At 38.5% G+C, this 22,138-nt stretch overlaps 1 protein-coding gene across 1 annotated transcript; it reads right to left on the bottom strand.

Moving 5' to 3' along the window:
• Positions 1-3,026: 3,026 nt before the first annotated feature.
• On the bottom strand, positions 3,027-7,385 carry CCDC126 (coiled-coil domain containing 126). The gene is made up of 2 exons (XM_062495651.1): positions 7,020-7,385; positions 3,027-4,931 (listed from the first exon to the last, which is right to left on the bottom strand). The coding sequence occupies exons 1-2, from the start codon at positions 7,255-7,257 to the stop codon at positions 4,750-4,752; spliced, it is 420 nt and encodes a 139-aa protein (XP_062351635.1). The 5' UTR covers positions 7,258-7,385; the 3' UTR covers positions 3,027-4,749.
• Positions 7,386-22,138: the final 14,753 nt, after the last annotated feature.

Below are 22,138 nucleotides of genomic sequence, written 5' to 3'. Positions count from 1 at the left end.
TTACTGTCACAGCATGAGTATTGGAATACATTTTGAATTTATAAAACTCATTCTCGTCTCTCATCCCTTCTAGGAGATCGTTAACTGACATCCAAAATAAAATTAATTAAAGACTGCTTAAAACATATTTTTCTTTTTGTAAACTACCAAATAACTTTGAATAGCAGGGAAGAAAAAAAAAAAAAGGCTTTCTACCATGAAGAAGCCATGACACAAGTAAAAGGAAGAGGAATCCAGATGGCATGTTTTCCCTCCTGTAGTTGTGAAGTAGCATACGGATACTGCTGGCCCAAGATCTCTGAACACATCAAAGTGGGTTGAACATATGGACACATACTTACAGTACAGCTCTGTGAGACCTAAGGTGCTGCCTACACATCAAAGACAACATCTTAATGCTTCACAGGGTGTTGACAGTCTCTCTCAACACCCTCTGTTAACAATAAAATGTGTGACCCTTTAAATGTTTTAAAACCCTTAGCAGTTTGACAAGTGCTTAAAATTATTCTCAGTGAAACATCTATAAATTGAAGATAGCCACTTCACTAATGCAAAAATTTAGGGAAAACCTGTTTTAATATTTTAGACAAGTCATCATTTTCAAGTAGTAGTCAGTCATTCTATTTCTATGGATGTGGTCAATGACTGTCTAATTAGCTCTTCTGAAAATGAGAAGAATTTTAGTGGCATAAAGCATAACAGAAACAGTTTCCATCAAATTGTTTCCTTTGTCCACATGTGTTATCAATACCCCAATATACTTAAAAGCAAATGCAAGCAGTATTCACTTTTATAAACTTCTAACCATGAGCATATACAATGCTCCAGTAAAAATTAGTTTGTGTATTATTAAACCTAGTCTACAATATTTAAAAATTTCAACATGTTTTTCTTCTGTTTTGCTATCAGAAAAACACAACCCAATTAGACACCAGCTGACAAAATAAGTTGATGAATGCCACAGGGAATATGGAAGCTTATGTGCAAGCAAGGACCAACTAATAATGAAAGGTTTTTGCAGGAGGTACTGACAAACACAGTCAGGAAACTTGTAGTAATTAAGATCACTTAGAGATACGATAATTCAGCAGCATGTAATGCCACTGGTGCTTAAGAGATGTGATTCCATGAATGCATGTAATGTGATTTTTTTTTTTATTCTAATAACCTAAAGGATATTTTCAAATGCCTATTTGCATCATTCCTAACAGAGATTAGTGAAATACCCATTCAGTACCAGTCCTTTCCACACGGAAAACATAGCAAAAGTGCAATTCGCATTTTTGGCTGCTATAAAGGGAAGTCTCCCATTTCACCCTTGCCTTTGAAGGTGGCATGCTATCACATACACTAAGATAGTGAACCCCAAAGATAGCAGACTCTTTGTTTTGTAAAGTACAGAACAAAAGAAAGACCACAATAGTTAGGTAAGGAGGGTAATATTTGGATTGTTGACATTCTGTATCACCTTTAAAAATACCACACCAATTTAATGTAAGAATATTTTAAGACATTCAGCTCATTTAATTAGTGCATATTTAGGAATTAAAATGTTTTCAAGAGAACATAATAAATTAAATTTTATTAGAATAGATTTTATGCATTTTTCTAAATAACTTCTTGATAGAGGTTCCCAAATTTACTCTGCCTCTACATTCCCCTGAACAAAGACTGTGACAGCAGCAAATACCCCCAGAACATGTACCTGCACAGGAGGTGCTTTGTTGCTAAAGCAACTTGCACACATCACAAACATGACACAGTTTGGAAACCTCTGCAATAGCAAATATCTTTAATTAGAATTCAGATCTATCTAGTCAGCTTCTTTAAACGACTGTGTCATTGAAAAACAAGAATTTAGCAGCTACTTGGAAAAACAGACAGCTGTGCACTATGTGATGAATAATACTGGGTGCCAAATATACTGATGTTTCACCACTAAACACAAGAACCTGTATATCCTGGGCCATGTTCCCATATTTTAAAAATTATTTCATTTAAAACAGATCAGCAAACTTCTGTCATCTTAACAGCACATAGGCAGCTTGTTAAGAGCTGTGTCAGTGTGTTTCAGGAGTGTCTATCCATCTGCCCATCCATTCATGTCAAAAGTTCTTTAATGTGGAACACCTCAGCACTTCTTCACATACAATTGTGAGAAAATGCTTGGATATCTTCGTTACATTAAGATTACTATACAGAGATTCAAACCTAATTATTTAGATGAGAAAAGCAACAGAAAGGACAAGAGAATAAAGACCATTTCTCCATTATTTTTGCCTGCCAGGTATTTAGTTGTAGAACTTGAGGGCTGTATTGAGACCTCTGCTGTTTCTGTCTATTTAGACAGCAATCAATATATATTCTTACCTTTCCACTTTTCTTCATTAGAACTTTTGTTTGGAAGTGGATCTTGAACATTTTTTTGCTACCTACATTAAGTAATCACTCAGAGGCACAGAAGTACTGCCAATTATCTAGTGATATCAGCTGATAAACACTCATGAGGCAAATTACAGCTGGGAAAATTCAAGTCCCCTAACTTACCAAAAGACTGCAAGAACAAAACCAAAACACTCCCCCATCCCCCAAATAACCAGTTCTTTATATAAGAGAGGTTATATGTCCTCCTGCCTTCTAAGGAACAGAAGAAAGAAAAGGAAATAATACCCCAAACCCCATCCAGCCTAAGAACCAACAAACCATAAGGAGATTTCATATACACTAAACTTGAATGAAGTCACTTTTGGGGGCTTTGTAATGTCATCTGTAATGGGAAATACACAGCTGCATCATAAAAACTGCAGCACAGCAGAAATACTGCTTAAGTACTCCTCAGGCTAAAAAACACAACCAAATGCTATGTAATACTATCAAGCATTCTAGATCTGGGGTAAGTTGTAGGCTTTCTCTTGTTTTGTCTTCACAAGCCCTTGGGTTCTTTACACAACCTCCTACCTTTGTAGGGCTGCCACACTTCTCACATGTCCTATATAGGAGGCTGCAGGCTAGAATATGAAGATGTTTTCTTACTACTGTTAATAGGAAAGTTAGCTGAGACCCTACCTTTGTCCTTTGCCATTAAAGGTCTAAATCAGTTCCTTTATTTTCATTTCTTTCTCCCCTCACCTCTAACCTGAGGAAAGTTTCAGGGCATTAGAATTTCAGGAGCAGAACTCAGTGACTAAGAAGGAAGAATACCAAAAGAGTACTACTAAAACTCAGAGATGTACAATTTTACAAGAAACTGATAGAGCACATATAGCAAGAATTACAGGACCATTTAATTACAAAAAAAAAACAAAAACAAAAAAACAACAAACACACAAAACCACCAGAAACATTTACAAGTACAATTAGAAATTTATTCTTCTTTTTCTGCATTGAAGTGAGTACATGTTTACAGACAATATGACAAAAAAATCACCTGGATACTAAGCACTAAGATTGCAATTGTACTTTCCTTTATAACCATTGAGAATATCAGCAGGGAAACAAAAGAATGGAAAAAAGCATATAACTGTGCCTGGTGTATTACCCAATGCCTCTGGTTTTACTCATCCCCAAAACCTCACTTACAGGACACTTTTGGCAAAAGTTCCTGAACATTCTGTCCCCCCTAAACATTCAGTACAGTTTAAAAAACAGATTCAGTGGCACTTTAATATAATTTCAGTAACATTTGAGATACAGTGCACCCACACTGCATGCAATTCACATTGCTGTAAGGCTGATTTAGACATAAGGCAAACATTACCTTAGCTCTCAAATATTCCATGATTAGACACCCTTAGTACATATACCTCTGTTAAATGCAGAGATGCCTTGATTCCCTTCCTTGCTTTTCCTCTGATCAAGAAAGCAATTCAGGGAGATGGTATGCTATACTAAACACAAACTGCAAGGCATTAAAATGTTAAAAACAAACAGCAATGAATAAAAATATACTGTATTCACATATCCAAAACTTATTTCCATCACTTAAATAATTTTATCTGCAATTACAAAATACATACACTTAAATATCTTTTAAGAAATAATCATCTAAGATATCACAGATGATGATGTGCTTTTGATAATCTAACTGCCCTATCTCTGGCATAAAGATAAACCTGGACAGTGTTACTACCTAGAATGTTTTCCTATTATAATAAATTTTCTTAAATATACAGTAAATTCTCTTTAACTATTCTGACAGATAGTGCAAATAAAGACATTCTTTGGGTCACAATTTTAAAATATTATCAGCAATGCTATCCTTAATTTATTGTTTTAGTAAATAAGTAAGAAAATATTTTAAGTGTACACATCTTTAACATCTGTTTAGCAACACATTTTCCTCAGTTACCTTGGCTTAATGCAGTTCACAAAAAAATGAGTAAGCTACAATACTGCTCACCTATCCAAAAGATATGTTATATTCATACTTAAATAAATATATTTATAAACCTACCTATAAGATTCCCATTGCTTTCCATGTATTGTTATTATCCAATGGCCTACTACATCAAATCATATCAAAATATCGTCAGAGACAACAAAGATCACTTCAAAAGCACTGCTCAAAGGCAATGAAAAAATGCTTTGAGAACCTAAGCATGTCAGGCCTACATAGATCCAAGCACATTGTAGAATGCAATAGTTTACGCTTGTTTTAGAATCAGCTACTGCTTTGCCCTAGCTAGAGACAAAAACCCTATCTTAAATATTATCCATCAATGACACAGCAACACAAAGTGGCCCTGTTTGCTATCTAATGTTGCTTGCTGGCTTTGCACGTTTATTTGAAGTCATTGCCCCCTGATGATTTGTTCCATTAGTGGTATTTGTTGCTGAGCCATTCACAACGATGTAATCAACTTTGTTTTCCAATTTCACCAGGCGTTGTAAGATGTCATCCAGAAGAACAGCAATTGTTCTCTTAAGATCAGCTGAAGATAATGGAAAAAAACAAATTACAGACTGTTATTTACTTTGTGTGGAAAAGAACTGCAATTTCAACATATTCGCATCTTAAGATTTGCTATCCTCCCTGCCACTTTTGGAAAGGAGTGCAGATTGGTCTAGAAGTACAGAAATTAAACAGCTGCTTGATTTCTCTTTAATAACATCTCTTTCTTATTTTTGGGAAGGGAGATACCACCTTAACAGTGAACTGTGAAGGCAGCCAATTAGAGTAGAAGAACAAAAACACAAGTTGGAACATTAGAAATGGCTATTCAAAGGTATTATTTCAAATTTCATACAGACAACAGCACTGGAATACTCAGCTATGTAATTTTTTAGCCTTGGATATAAGAGAATATATCTAAATACTTTCCAGCGTATAAAAGATAGTTAAAAGCTTTCCCCTAAATTAGAGATTTAGCCTGTAGAAAAGCTGTTATTAGAAGGTATCTTGTTGCTTCTTACATAAACTGTAATGCAACGGTAAAAAAATCCATTTACATCTGTATTGACTGAAAAAAAAAAAATATGGCAAAAATTTCTCATGTTCTGGAACACAAAACCAGTAATATCCTTCAACAAAAAGCTATTTATGCTGTTGCAAATCATCATCATCATCTTTCAGATCTGAAAAACATGAACAAACTTACCAGGTTTTACAGGGTGTTAAGATCCCCCTTACACACGAAGACATCTACAAACTCTGCCTCCACCCCCTGCCCTCTAGTCAGTTCTTAACTAAGCAGAAAGACTGATCACACACATCAAAGTGAAAAAATAAGAGTAAAACAGATAAAATTAAAAATCAGTAGGAAATTAAATTTCAAAAAATAAGTACTTCCCTCTAAAATTATCTAGTTCCTGTTTAGTAATGTTAACTCTGAAAAAGTAAAAAAAAAAAAAAAATTGCTAAACAATTCAAGCCAGAGCAGGGTCTGCTGTCAATAACAGAAGGTGGGTCATGTACTCAGCAGTATCATTTTGTGCTGAACAATCTGAGGTAGGGAATCGTCAAGTTTTAATTCTGATGATCAAGAGATGACTTAAGTTTATATTAAACTTCAGACAAAACCACAGAACACAAGTCTCATTTAGAAATACACTGTAAGCAGGAGAAAGCTGCAGTACACTAGGATTATTTTTTTTTATTTTTAAATGACAAAAAAAATTAATTACACAGTAAAGGAAGGAAGCCCTGGATGACATAAAAAAAAAAGGCAGAAGGAGAAAATAGGGAAGAAAAGAGAAGGCAGTCTCTTACTGTCACAAAAATTAATTTTAAGAATGAAAGGATTAAAGATTTAAAGATTTCAGACACATTTTTGCTGCTTGCACTCTTACCAAATGCCTATAAAGGATATCCCACAACAGGCAGAGCCATATAAGGCAATCTTAAGGGAATCAAAGTTCATTACTATACATCTTTTGAGATTACTGTTTTTTAAAAATGAACACTTTTAGTTATCTTTTCAACATTTCAGAAGACAGCAACCTATTTATCAAGTTAGACACATATTTACAAGACAGGCACATCAGAGATATGATGCACCAAGTATTATGACCTGCAAGACAAGGGACCTTATCTTATGGCTACTTCTAGAACTAGGGGAGATTCTGCCAAAATCCTTTGCTGTCTCCAGACTGCAAACTCAACAAGTATCTCGCTTTTTCACTGCTTTTTTAAGGAGAAGAAAATTTAAGAATTAAAAACAGAAAGTTAGCAATGAGGTACTAGAAAAATCTGGAATGCTGAAGTGACTTAATATAAAGTTTTGTCCCTGTATCAAGCATATGCTTATTCCTCAACAGCTGAAGATTCTGCTACTTCTGTAACTATATTCATGTACTTAAGGAGATCTTAAAAAGAAATAAAAAATCCTGGAAAGTAAAAATTTCATGTATGAAGTTTGATTTTGCAACTCATCTTAATCTTCAACTTCACTGAGTAAACTAAAACCAAACTAGTCAATACAGAGAGGTTTATTTTCTGCTGAAGAGCATATACTACTTAAAAAGGAAGTTTTCAGAAAAAGAATATATTCAAGTAACTGGTATGGCTTTTTTCCTCTTACCATATCCGGACATGGAGGCTCCACCACCACCATTCATTAGGTTTTTATTTTCTTCTGCCAGTGCTTTGACATATCTTTTACTGAGATCTAATATCTGTCCACGCAACTCAGCACTGCTTTGGCGTCTTGGATACTGGAAAGTGTAGCGTAGCAACATCAAACCCCAAATGATTCCAAAGACTAGTAAAAACATACTCAGTTTCTGGGACATATTTTTTCTTGAAAATGTTAGAAACATTTCTGATGAAGGCCACGGGCACGTCCTAATTTCAAGAAAAGTAACTGAATTTGGCTTTGTCAAATTATATTACATATTAAACAAAAATAGTATTTCTATGAAGTGAAAAATCTTCTGGCTGGATCATCTTGAATGTATCTTCTCATGCTTTAGCGGATCTTGATTTCTGAAATTTGTAAAGTACCACATGGTTATTCAAAACTGCTACAGCTGTTGAGATCAAGAACAATCATCACTTCCCAAATACAGTACTATTGCATCACCTAGCAAACAAGTTTTTTTATCTGCTTAGAGGTACAGCTATATTTCCTTCTAACCTGTTATTTACAGAGTTTCCTCTCCCTATTTTTACTGATTTTTATTTCCCAAAAATCAAAAGTTCTGTGCTTCCACAAAGCACCTTAAGTATTTTAAATACCGGAATTTAAACTGACGTTAAACCCAAATGTATTTGAAAGAAAATGCAGTATCTAGAAGAGACCTGTATAACATTCCTGTACAACACTGTGATGAGTTATACACATACATCTACACACAAGATCTTGTGAAATTATTCTCTTGTCTCTTATTCTTCATTTTGAGGTACAGCACAAGTGCAAACAGACAACACATGGAATGATATTTCTTGGTTGGTTAGCTAGTTCAAAGTATCCTCTCCTGACTTTATACACCATTAAGGTTTTTTATTTGTCTTGGTGTTTTACCATTGAATAAAGACAAAAAACAAAAATAAATTGGCACACTGCACTTCGGCATTTTACTTTGAATTTAAAAAACGTGTTACCAAAAAATGTAGTACCCAATTCTGATCCTTCAACAGATAAGGGCTTCAGGAGGTAAGCAAATGTAGGAAAGCTTCAGCAGTTAAATAATAAACGTTCCGACAGTTTGAAGCAGTTTGAGCCACACATCTTCAGGGATCTCTGTACTGGGAAAGAAAAAAGAAAGATTTAAACAAAAAGTGAAACTATCTTCATTTACTTGTGGAGTAGTTGCAGTTGAATGCTTCAAGTGACATGCTTTTAAAACAGAATTACATTTTCAAACCTAACTTCAAGCAATTGTTAGGGAAGAACATAGAATTACTCTCCATCTTATTATCAATGCATGCATTTGAATGTCCAGCAATTGACTTCAACATACTTCTAAAAGAAAGCTTGGTAAGAACCTCACTCAACATTTCTTTATTCTTGTGTTGTAAGACAGTGACAAGATATGTTCCAGATTCATCATATACGTACATGCACACACATTTACATTGGCAACATTCTCTTACTAATTTTTACCCCTCAAACAGATCCCACATCTTTAGACTATTTCCAGTGTATACCTTGTATCTCTCATGTTTCATCCATCTCTTGACACTATTCCAATTATTCAATACTTTCTTAAAAGAGCATTTCTATTCTTTAACATCGTCTGGATAAAGCTACACATTTTACACAACAGTTAGATTTCCCTCACTATTCCCAGCTCTTCCCCACATACTACCACTCACAAGCACTTTTCAGACTGAAATCACGCACAGAGGTAACAGAGCTCCTCACCAGACTTTCTGTAGCGGCACTGGGTTTGTATCAGAATACTGAGACAGAGTTTCTCGTGCTGCGGAGCTCTCAGACAAACCTGACTCTGGCTCCATGGAACTTTCCATCCCCGCCACGGACCGCTTCCATCGGCCTTATGCCGACACCCCGCTGTCTGCTGCCAACACAAGTGCCACTGCCAGCAGGGCGCCGAGCCCCGCTTGTCACTTACCCTTCACCTCCACTCTTCAGATAATCCTCTCAACAGCGCGCCTGATTCAAGTGGCAAATTTTTGAAGTGTTCTAAAATCAATGTGCGTATCTAAATTATTCTGAAAATTATTAACCCAAAGCACGGGCGACATTAGGACTTGGACACCAAAGTTGCTGTAAAGTAACAGCCAGCTGTGTGTAAAATGCCCTATGGCAGTCACTGCCAGTACACAAACTCTTACTGGGTGCACTAATGCAAGTGACAATCCCAAGTCACTGAATGAGGAACAGGAACCCTCCACTGATGGGCATGGCCATGCACAAGGACAGACAGCCAACACACAGCAATCTGAACTCCCACTGTAAATGCAGTGAGATGTACTTTGTTCAAGGAATCACCCCTAAAACTGTTTTAATATACTAATTTGTCTTAAGTACATAAAATAAGAGGGAAAACAATAAAAATTTACATTCCACAGCACAAATATCTGGAATTGTGTGGTTTAAGATTTCCTGAAACAGATCTTTCCTAAATATGCACTAACCAAAACTTCTTTTCTCTAGCTCTTTGCCAAATCCATGGCTCTGCACTCAGACTTTAAAGAATAAACTGTACCCACATCATTATGTATCTACATAATCTCTGAACAGTATCAAATATGACGGAAAACATTACGAGGTCCAGGAGAAGAGTATCCATGTGATGGCTCAGAAGGCCAAACAGTATCTCTCAAGAAGAGACCATAAGTTTCAAACCCCACTCCCAAAAGTCTTTACTCCTATTAAAAAGAAAAAATACTGAAAAGAACAGATAGCTCTTACAAAACTTAAATTTAGTTCAGCTCTCCACATTCTCCAGCTATATCTCATCCTGAAGCATTTAGACAATATCACTACAGTCCTCTGGAGTAGAAATAACTCTGCCATCACACTGTAAATAAGACCACAAGCCAGGATAAGAGGTCTAGCCAAGAGGAACAGATTGAATAAACTCCTGCCAAGCAGCAGCAGGAATTGCAGACTGGGCCATCACCATGTATATCTGATTCACAGTGCACACGCTGACTACTGAAACTAATGGAAATTAAGGACTTAACCTGCTGGGAAATTGCATAACACCCATATCCTGACACAAAGCAAAAGAAATGGGAGCAAGTATACCAAAATGAAGGGAACTTGCCACTTTTCCTACAAATTTGTAAAGGTTTCATGAATTCCAGTGTAATCTCAAAGTTCTGGAGATTTGGTCTCCTCTTTCGCCCTGAAGTGCATGCACTTCTAGTGACTCATAAGACAGTCCCTGCAACACACTTGGGGTAAAAAAAAAAAAAAAAAAAAAAAAGCCCCAAACCAAAACCAACCAACCAAAAAAAACCAAAACAAAACAAAACAAAAAAAAAACAACCCACCAAAACAAAACAAGAAGGAAACTTATACCCATGTGATTTGGAAGCAGGAAAAAAAGAGTATTGGAGCAGCAAGGTGCACATTTTAGGAAGGAAATAGCACGGTAAAATGGAATACTCTTGTACCTCCTGTTGCCCTGAAAGGGCAACTTTTCTACAAGAACATCATAGTTCCAACAAAACTTGGACTCAGAATGGACCTTTGTTTTCAGTCATTTCAAGGTACTACCCCATAAGATAGCAGCACATGTGAAAGAAGGTATATTGCCTCTTTATTCTCCCTCATTCTCTCAAAGCACACAATATGCCGAGTTGGAAATCCTCCCTGAGCAGGAAAAAAAGGAAGCTGAGACTTCCTTCTTCACACTGATTTATCCTGGATAGCAATGCTGGCATACCACTCTCCCAACCGCAGCTGAGGGACTTTTGTGGCAAAGGCAAAGCACTGCAGCAGAGCAACAGGAACAAAGGGTGCATCAGAGCTAGACCTTGTTGCAATTCCTACCATCCCTAATCACGCAGAGACTGAGACAAAAGGAAGACCATGAAGATGAAGAAGTACAATCAGAACAAAATTTTAAAATCTGAGGAGGGAAAGCACAGAAACAAAACCCCAAACCAGGAAACACAAAACAAAACCAAATATTCAACAAATCAAACCCAAATCAAACAAAACAAACCTGAGTAGACTGCAGGCAAAATAGCAATCCAAGAATCCATGAAGAAGAGAATGCCTTCCAGATAATCCTTTCAATAAGCAACTTAAAGTAATCAGTTCAAGCGCCAGTTTTCCAAAGTACTTTAAATCAGCACAGTACTTTAAATCAGTACGCATATTTAAATTATTCTGAAAGTTACAAGCCCAAGCCAGGAGCAACATTAGAACTTGGAGCTACAACCAATTCCTGAATGAGGATCTGACACTAGGTTTGCCTTTCACAGACATATAAAGAGCTTGGTTTTCTTCACTGTTGCCATTGCTGATTGTCTAAGAAAAGTACTGCCAAAACCTACCCAAGTGAATACAACTTTGTTCAGCAGTACCACAACACTGACATTCATCTGGCAACAAAACCAATGAATTAAGTTGCTCATCCACTCCAAAATAACACCCTGTCTCTATCCTGTAGACCTGCATTTCAAATCAGTCATATATAAATTATATTCTTGACTGCATAAAACAAAAGGAGCAAAGGTAAAGAGCTACAGAAAATGCATTGTATGTTCCATAATAATGCAAAGTTATACTTAACTACTACTTAACTAGCATCAGAGTTCAGTTTGAGTACTGACCCCTCTCCATGGAAACCAGCCCATACTTACAAAACACCCTTCTTGAATTTTGTTGCAGTCTTCCGCAGATTCTGCTTTACTCATTCCCAGAAAACCGAGAGATTTATATTAACATACAACACAAATATTAAACAGTCTATAATGCAAAGGAATGCCTCATGCATGCTCTAAAACAACCTCAGGTTATCAGAAAAACAGTGCATACCTAAATCCTTAAAAGCTTATTGCACCTTACAGCACTGCCACTTCTGCCTGTCAATCAGCTCATGACAGACTAGCACATATTCATCATCATTTTTCTAGCCTGCCCAAGAGTCTCCAGCCTTCCTAAACCACTAGAAATGGTTGTAAGGCAAATTTAAACCCATCCTGCAGAGATGATTAGTGTACCTTCTAGTTTTGAAAAATGTACAGGACAGATGATGGTAATTATTTGTAAGAGAAAAAGAAAGCAGCAGGACTATCAGGTTTTTTTGGCAGTTATTAAAATAAGCAGTTTGCAGATGCAAAGAATGCAGAAAACTAAAGCCTGAGAGAAACTCCTCTGATTCAAAGACAAAAGATACTTTTAAGAATAAAGCCAAGAAAAATGCAGTGAAAATAATATTGTTAACATACAGTCCAATGAAGTCACCTCCTTGATGACTTTTGAAAGATATTTTGAAAGACAAAATCTTAAATACTAAGACAGTAGTTCCACAGTGATACCCTAGAGACCTAGGACTATAATGGACTCATATATTAGGAAAGTAGGCTTGAAAAGTGGGAATTTTACTCCATCTATTACTTACTACCACAATATTTATCTGATCCTCACTTTCAAATTATGATCAACAGCAACACAACACAGCACATTCATGAGCAGGTCTGGCTTTGCAAGCAGAAATTAACTGCATAAATAGAAGTTCTTTATCAAGACAGTGCTTTAAAAAAAAAAAAAAAAGCTACATACAGTCATAGAAGTGTGCATCCAATTAAAGAGGAAATGGAAAAAAAAAATCTTGTAATATAGACAGAAGACAGGACAGTACAAATAAAAGCTGACATGAATAATTACTACAAAATAATTGTACAGTACAAAATTGGAATTTATTACCTTCTCAGTGGGAGCACAGAAATTTATGAAATTATTAATGACTTAAAATTGCCATATTTAAAATACATTTGTACAAGAAATTACTATTAAAATCATGGCAACAAACATCCCTCAGTACAGAGTGGGTACTGTATCAGTAAACAATAAACTGCCTGTAAATATGCAGAGTGATATCTCATTGCAACAAACGTTTCAGGAAGATGAGAATCACTGGGCATTACAGAAAACTAGGAAAAAAATTTCCACAGTAGCATCAAACTCCACTCTATTATTTTCCCTTTTTTTTGCATCCATTTACAGAGTGCACCCTCTGGTCCCTTTACCTCTGTAACCTCCAAAGTATTTTGTTTTCTAATTTTCCAACAGAAAACTTTGAGCATCACTCAGCTGACAGGAATCAATCGTGCTGACCATTCTGAGAGCAGACAGGCTGGTTCTATGTTATTTGGAAAATGCTCAGTCATTTCTGTGAAGCAGTGAAAATGGGAAGTCTAAAGAATGACTGATACACATCAAAACAGCACAGAACATAGTCACTAGCCAATAAATTTTAGAAGGCCAAGACAATGAAATAAGCATCTAGAAGCCCAGGAGCTCACATGTTGAGACTGTCTGGAATACCAAAAATGACATTTGTATTCTGGTAATTTGCAGTCCTAGATTGCTGCTGGTTTGGTAGTAGGTGAAACATCTGCATGAGGTGCAGTTGGCAAACAGGTGCCCAAAGAAGTGAAGTGTTTACACAGAGACCTGATTAAAAGTGGTGCATAAGGAAAAACCACATTCCTCATATGTTATGAGTACACAAGCTCTTGAGAAGATGCCAATGAAACTTCAGTCCTGCACTGGCACATCCATATTGGTGACTGTTGCAGACCAACACTGTCCTTTGGTTCCCAGGTTCACTCATCAGGCTCACTCAGCGGCTCAGCACCATAAAAGAGCAGCATATTCAACTCAGAACCAACCATTAACAGCAATGCCCGTTTACAGACAAGTGAAACTACATTTAGCTGTCTTTTGATAAAATTTATTCTCAGCACTTGAAGTATTCCTATTATTGCTGCTACAAAATTTGGTCAACAGAGAAATATCACAGCAGAGAGGGAAAAGAGGATACTGTTTTAACAAAAGCTGACATAACAATACTAACAATGTCTGACCTAACAGAGCCCACCAAAACATGCTGATGAAATCCAAGGGTCTTTCCAGACCACACCAGAGATGAGTAGAGAAGAGACTGTTTTTATTATGAGCTGCTAGACTCAATAATAATTGTATTATTACTTATACGCTGCTAGACTCAAGTGAAAATATCAGTACTACAAAACACATTGCTATCTTAGGAACAGGTAAGAAGGCATACTTCTGGGCCAAAAAAAAGGCTGCCCTATCACTACAAAGGATGCTGGGCTGCAGGTTTTAGCAGTTCTGCACCACTTTCAGAGCATGCTGACAAAGGAGTCTGCCTTTGTGTCTTTTCCAGGACATCTATCTTTATACTTTCTCCTACAGCATGTGTTCATTCCCTGCTTCTACGTGCCCAAGATTTACAATTACCTTGGCACACTTAAAAAAAAAATACTTTTGTCTCATTGCTAGCTGCCTTTTGGGGAACACCTTTAATGGATATTCCAAGTGAAAAAAACATGAGGCTTAAGGGAATAGCAAAAATGGGTAACCTATTCTTCTAAAAAGAAGAAGAAAATCGTGTGTGCTCCCAAGAGTTCTGTCTCTCAAGGCAGCCTAAGGATATATGGGCCAACAAAAGTCCCAGATCATCAAGCAGACACAGTGTTGCTGCTGAGTGTTGCTGCTGACTGCTGGGACTATCTCAAACATATCTTAAACCAGGAAAGGTTTTACCTCCTACAGGCTTCTAAGAACAGCACCAATTTGTCTCCTAGATGAACTTCAAGTTGAGAGCACAAACATATTGTTTTCAGCTTGAAAACCCACACAGCAACCTTATAGTGGCTCTGGTATAAAATTATCTGAGAGCCCAAACACTAGACTACCTTTTGTCAGTATTTTAGAAATACTGGAGAGCTGTTTCTATTTAAATGCAAGCATTCCTATTTTAATTGTTTTTTGTTTTACATTTTCTATAAAAAATTATTTTCATTTTGCATTGTGTCTAAGAAGTCTCCTCAAGTACCTTAGAGTATCCTTTTTTATCAGCACCTTCCGCCTTTATTTTGCCTACTACTGCCAATGAATGCTTTTAAAATAAAGCAACCATTTAAAAACAGAAATTCTTTGTTCCTTGCCTGTGGGCAGTCAGCCAAGATTCAAGATTTTGAGAGGGGAAATGGCTTGGCAAGACTTGTGAAGAAAATTAAAGCAAGCAGATATCAATAGGGCAGTATATCAATAGGGACAGTATGTTACACTTGCTGAACTTTCTCTCCTCCCACTGGGTCCATCTGGACACCAAAACATTTCTACATGTCTTTATCAGAATCTTAAAAATAATATTACTGAAAAAAAATATATATATTTTTTATATCTCAAAAAAAAGAGCTTCATTTTCCCTTTTCACTTTTCTCTATTTTCTCTTCATGCTTTATTGCCACCACTCAGGTGACTGTAGGACCCTTGCTCCTTGGTAAGAGTCATTTATGACAGAGCACAAGGCACTTTCTTGGCTTCTCATTTCCCAGTAACACTGCCACAATTTATTAATTGCAGGCTCTGACAATTTCCCCCATAGTACTCCCTTGTGAAATTTCACAGATGTCTTTGTATCACTCTTTCCAAAGCCCCTAAGACTCCAAAACTTCCTCCTGAGATGACAATGTTTAGCTAATTTTGACTAGTTTTACAGAGAGCCAAGCCTACAAGATGATGCATGTAGGTTACTTGTAGGAAAGGGACTTTCATTGAATGTTTTAAGGAGACCTAAAATGAAGGCAGGCGTCATTAAAGAGAATTAAGAGGGGAGAGGCTAGACAACTAACAAAGTGACAGCTGCAATGGGGGAGAGATTGCCACTGTTCACACATGTACACAGTGCACCACACAAACACTATTCCCACAAAACAGGAACAAAAAAGGGACTTGTTCCACTGGGGAGAGAGGAAGAATTTAACTTGTCTGATTTTCTTTCAAGAAACCTGTACAATTCAAACTGAGTATGAATTTGTCCACCAAAATTATGTTTCTATGGCAAAACTGCAATACAGACAAGGCTTTGGATTTGTGCTCCTTCCCAGTAGGCTGACCCAGGTGAAGATCTCAGAAAAATAACACTAGAGGAAATATTAAAAACAAGTGATTTCTTTTCTTCTATATCTTTTCCTCTACAATCTTATTTCTAGATTGACTTGTCCACTCAATGCAGCATAATAATGGATTATGACAGGACATTAGTAAACTGTAACACCTCAGTGAGATGCACTGCAAAATACTTCATTCTTAACATTAAGGAAAAGGTACCCATAAATTATTTGTATCATGGTAGCCTCCTATTTCTTTAATATTACTGAAGAAACAAATTTCAATTGAGTAAGTTTTACATTCCCTTATCTATGCCTCTAGTTCAGGCCCTATTTTACATGGGCAAAGTATCCACTCTGTTCTGAGCAACCCAAAATTAATCGTCTAAATTACACAGGCAAATGCTAATATACCTATTTTTTGTGAAGTTTGTAAAGCTTTTCTGTAAACCACGGAAGAAAATATAAGAGGTTGTTATTCATAATGCTCAGTTGAGAAAACCCAGCTCATAAAATGGCACAGATTATCAATCACATGTGAAAGAGGTTATTAAGAAAACAAAGAGCATATAAAGTACATTTTAGCAGTAAACTTGCAGCAGGAAAAAGATTCATTTGAGTGACTGAGCCTTGCAGATTTTTGGCAGCTACTGGAAAATGGTTATTTTTGACACTTACTAGTCTTCAGATACATTGACTACACAGCTTACAATTTTAGCTGACAAGCATGCATTTATCCTACCTACAGTTTAGGCAAGATGCAAGAACTAGTCCCCTTTACTATTCTCAGAAAATGTACAAGTGATCATGAACTCCTGGGGAAATATCTTACTTTTAGCAGCTAAATGACATCTAATCCCTAAAATACATCACAATCTGTGATTACCTGATACCAATGCCTCCTTCAAGGAGATAATAGCCAAAAGGAGTCTCTAAAAGCAGACACTACAAAAGCCTTGAAAAGAAAAAAAAGGGGTGGGGGAAGGAAGTACCTTTATTTGCAACTGTAAAAAACTTTAGGAAAGAGACCTATTTACTACACCAAAGGAATTCAGAATAATTGCTGAATTCTCTAGAGTTCTCAAGTACCTATTAAACAGCTATATATTTTAACACCTAATATAAGAAAAATAGGCCAAAATAACTTAGGCTTTATACTCATGGGTATCTGCAGTTGAAACAGGAACAAAGATAACAGTAAATTTCTACATTTGGTCTAAAACTGCAATCACACTGCTTGTGATACTATCAGAAGATGCTACTCATAATCTAACATTATCTTCATATTGTCTCCTTTCTCTGATATTCTCATGAAAGTAAAACAGCAATTCATTACATTTGTTCCAAAATCAACACTATGTTACAGTTAGGACATACCACATGCACACTAGGATGTGCATCATGTTCATATTCTTAAGGTTCTCTTAAAATAAAGAGTTGCAATTCCTACAAAGATTGCTGTTCAGAGAGAAAAAACACATCCATCTGCCCCCAGTTCACCCACTGAAGGGGCAAAACAACAATTAAAAGAAAAACCCTCAAAACAGTCAACCCAATCTGAACTCTTCTAAGAAAACTCCACATCATGTCATAGCATAGAACAAAAATTCTCTGTTTCTTTTGTGGCACACGAACACAGAAATTACACTCCACTCTAGTTGTCAGTATCTTTTAGATGACAAGAGACATAAAAGAGAATTTACAGGATGCTACCATGTTAGGTTAGGGAACCAAAGAGAGAGTTTATTAATAATTAATGAAAAAACAGAGCTACTGAAATAAGGCAGAGATAATAGTACGCTATACATGTTTACCAAAATAAACTTAATCGAAGATAAGTGCAGTCAAAACATCATCAGACGCTACAAATAAAAGCAACTTTACTATATTGTAAGAAGGAAACGTTATGCAACTCTTGCCAGGAAATTCCACATATTATCATCTCCTGAAACTGAACGTTTCAAATCTTGCAGACTTCATTCAGTATTACTTTTTCCTATTTCTTCAGTAGTACCAACGAGACCAATTTCAGTGAAATATTTACCCGTTTGCTTTGGGGTTTTTTTATGCAGACTTGTTAGTGCCCGAGGATCACTTAACTTGACGCTGTTAAGGATCCTGCCTTTGCCTGAATAAGATTTTTTTTTTCCTTTTTTCCTGCCTCTGAGTTCCATCACATCGCTCTAATCACGCTTTACCTTTTTGGAAGTTGCGTCCTTAGAGCAGAAGACACCGATCTTGCAGAGTCACTGCAGTCACAGCTTTAGACTGGAAGACCACCGCTAACGGCGAAGGAAACCAGAAAACCCCCGTTTGCTCCACCGCTTCCTGCACACCCAAGGACACCGCATCACAGCCCCGGGACACGCATCCCGGCCGCAGGAGCCCCGGCCCCAGCACAGCTGCGGTGCCCGCAGGGACACGAGAGCCTCGAAAGCCGCGCAGCTACCGGGACCGCCGGGAAGGAAGCCTTAAGGAAGGCGAGCTTATCCCGCAGCTACCGGGACCCGCCGGGAAGGAAGCCCTAAGGAAGGCGAGCCCGTCCCGCAGCTCCCCAAGGAGGGGCGGACCAACGCGGACGCTCAGGCGCGGCGCGCACCCGCGCGTGCGGGAGAGCCGCAGCCACCCTGCGCCATCCCGGTCCCGCCCGAGCGCGCAGCCACCCCCAGCCCTTCCCCGGTGCGAACACGGACGGACAGAAGGGCGGACGGATGGACGGAGGGGCCCCCCTCACGCGCCCGGAGCCCCGGCCTAGGGAGCGGCTCCGGGGCTCGGCCGGGGCGCCCCCCGCGCAGCGCCCCCCGCCGGCCGCCCCGCGCTACCTCCGCTCGCCGCCTCCGCCGCCGCCTCCCGGCCCGCGCGCCGCTTCCGCCCGCGCCGCGCGCCCGGAGCCCCGCCCCGCCCCCGCCGCAGCACGCGCCCCCTCCCCCCCAGCCCGCCCGGCGCCGCGGCCGCCCCCCAGCGGCGGGAGGGAACCGCGGCAGCGGCGTGAGGGGCCAGGCGGCGCGTCCTCGTCCTTGGTGCTCCGGGCAGCGGAACGGGAGCTGGGCACGCTTACTCTGGGGAAGACTCAGAGAGGGGTCTCATCAGTGCATTTAAATATCTCGCAGGCGAATAGCAAGAGGATGGTGCCGGGTTTTTTGGTGGTTCCCCGCGACAGGACGGCGAGTAAAGGCCGTGAACTAAAACACAAGAAGTTCCATCTCAACATGAGGAAGAAATTCTTTGCGTTGAGAGTGGCAGAGAACTGGAACTGGCTGGCCGTGGAGTCTCCCTCTCTGGAGACCTTCCAAACCCACCTGGACACGTTCCTGTGTCACCTGCTGAGGATGACCCTGCCTTGGTAGGGGGTTGGACTGGGGGGTCTCCAGAGGTCCCTTCCAACCCTAACAATTCTCTGATTGTTTGTGGCTGGGGTGGTATATAAACTCTCCATGACAATCACCTAAATAAAATTCATCGTGCGTGCAGGACTGTGCTAGAGAGTCACCCCAGGCTCTTCCTGCAAGGCACTGTTTAAAGGAAGCTGGTATCAGTTAAGGAAAGGTGAACATAAGGGCAAAGTAAACAACACGTTCAGCAGCTGCAGAGTCGATAGCATTCAGAAGTACCTGTTGGTCACCTTATCTCGATCCCTTCAGCATGCATCTCCCCCTCTCCCTTCCAGTGGGCGTCAGAGGCCACACGGCTTCTCCCTGTTTTTCAACCTCCTTATTTTGCACAGGTTGGATGCAGGAAAAATCGGCATTTCAATGTGATGCTGTTCTAGAAAAAGGGATATTGGTACATCAGAGTGGTTAGTGGCCTAGACCTACAGGTGTACAGACAAAACTCTTGGCGGGTGCTGTGTCAGCCAATGAATCTCAGAAGTGTGGTAAAAACTGTATCACAAAACAGTATCAAGCACCGTGTTTCTCTTCAGTGACATATGAAAATCAAACCTTAAAAGCATTTATCAAGTTCTTATATTTGTGGGTAATATTTTTGGTATCACTTCAAGGGGTAGATAAAAACCCAGGATTACAGGTGTGTTGCAATGTTGTGTATTACTTGTCAAAACAAAAAAAAAAGCGAAAACAGAAGAACAGAATTAGATTGCTGCTGTAATGTTATTTCATTCCTCTCCTGCCAGTCACTGTCTGTAGACAGTCCTTTCGAATTTAATTTGCATTGCTATTGCTCTGTCCTTTTCAAACATGTGTTAAGAATTTCCTCTCCTGATATGTTTAAACTGCTAAATGGTAATGGCTAGAGAACAGCACACTAATCAATATGGTCTGCAAATAGCAGCTTCTGCCTCCTCACTTAACCAGTTAATCCTATAATCTGTATATGTAGATAAAAATACATCCAACTTTATACCTGCCTTACTGCCACTCCTATTTTTCCCTCTTCCTGATCCCTTACCAGTTGTTTATGCCTTTCACTTTAGGGAATAGGCCTATCTTTCTCCACAAAGTGTATTTTTCCCCAAAATTATGAGTACTCTGTACTTACTACTGCATTAAAGCTAACATTATTAAACAAGTGTATTAATATTTCTTGAGAAACCCCTATAAGGCATGCTTGAAGAACATGTAATTATGTCATGTCAGTGTATCCTTGAGGCCATTTCTAGATGTACCTTCAATTTAGGAGAGATGCTCCCAAAGACCCAGATCAACCTTGGAGTCTTACTAAAAACTAGTGAAAGATGAAATATAATGTAAAATATTTATTGTCTTTATGGACCAGGAAACTACAGTGAAGTTGTAGAGAACAACGAAGGCAGAAGACAGCTTGAAGTTTTCAATTCAAAATGTAAAATTGATTAGACTTTGGAAAAATAGGCATTTGTGCCAGCAACTGCCATTTTTATTCTAGGTTTACTTATCAGAACATTTTAGGACAACAGGAATTAAAAAAAATCTGCTGGAATAATGCAAATATCTTGAATGTGTGCATCAGGTCTAGTGCATCTCTCAGGAACTGAAATCACAATGTGACTGTAGCTAGATCTCATATATGTACATGTTAGCAAGAAGTGTATTCCTGTCCTCTATTCTCCTGACCTTTCCCTCCCTCCCTTGCTTGGTTTTGTTTTGTTTTTTGGGGTTTTGTTTTGTTTTGGGGTTTTTTTGTTGTTTTTTGGGGGTTGTTGTTTTTTTTTTTTTTTGTGTGTGTGTGTAACTAAATACGTGATGTATTTTCAGTGGGTCCTTCATATTCCATTTTATTGTGTAATCCATTATTTGGTAGAAGACTGACTAGTATTTTCATCTCAGAATTTAAGCATGTCCTTCATGCTCATTCCTTTTTGTTCCTGTAGTTAGAATACAGGCAGCATCAGACAGGATCAGAATATGCCAGAACAGTGTGTGATCTTGCAGTAGAATAAATACTAATAAAGTTACATTTGAAAAGGGAGCTGAATAAATCAATCTACCAGAGCTGAATGGAGTAGAGTTGCTATAAAAGACATGGATTCAGAATTGTTTTTTGGAAAGTGAGACATCAGCAGAGGCTAAAACTCAGGCCAGCCTCTTAGGAATGAAAAATTAATTGTAATTAAACAGGAATTGACGGAAACCTTTTAAGAAAGTGACACGCAAGAAACTTTTACCAAAAATAGCCTTCTATACCATTGTGAGATAATTTACTCTTCAGTCAATTATTTGCTTCTGACTCACCAAGGAAAAAGAGCAAGGACTGGCACGTACTGCTCCGGCCTTCCATTTACAACGGAAGCACAAAACATTCAACATAATTTATGGTCTGGGTAGGAAGAAACAGAACCATTCCTGTAAAGAAGAGTGTATGTCAAGGCTCCATTAGAACCTCAAGCTGTGGTGACCACTGGCTACCAGAGTTCATGTGACAGCTCCACTGGGACAAAGCACCTGTTGGGAATCCAGTGCTTTCCTGCACGGACAGAGCAAGTTTAGCTGTTTCATCATCTTGGGAAATTCTCTGACTTAAGGAACTACGTAGCTGGTCTCGAGTGCCTGCAAGGTATCAGCTGCTGTAGCTATTGGTGCATGCTGGAGGAGGAAGCACCAAAACTGCACAGGATACAGGACCAGGGAAACCTGAGCAGAAAGGATAAAACTTTTAATAAAATTACAGTTAAAATGCAATCCTCATGATTGC

The sequence above is a fragment of the Cinclus cinclus genome, chromosome 1, assembly GCF_963662255.1.
Source record: "Cinclus cinclus chromosome 1, bCinCin1.1, whole genome shotgun sequence".
In the NCBI taxonomy this organism is placed as follows: domain Eukaryota; kingdom Metazoa; phylum Chordata; class Aves; order Passeriformes; family Cinclidae; genus Cinclus; species Cinclus cinclus.
The sequence above is the reverse complement of the archived record's forward strand: the minus strand, read 5'-3'. Positions and strand labels throughout refer to the sequence as shown.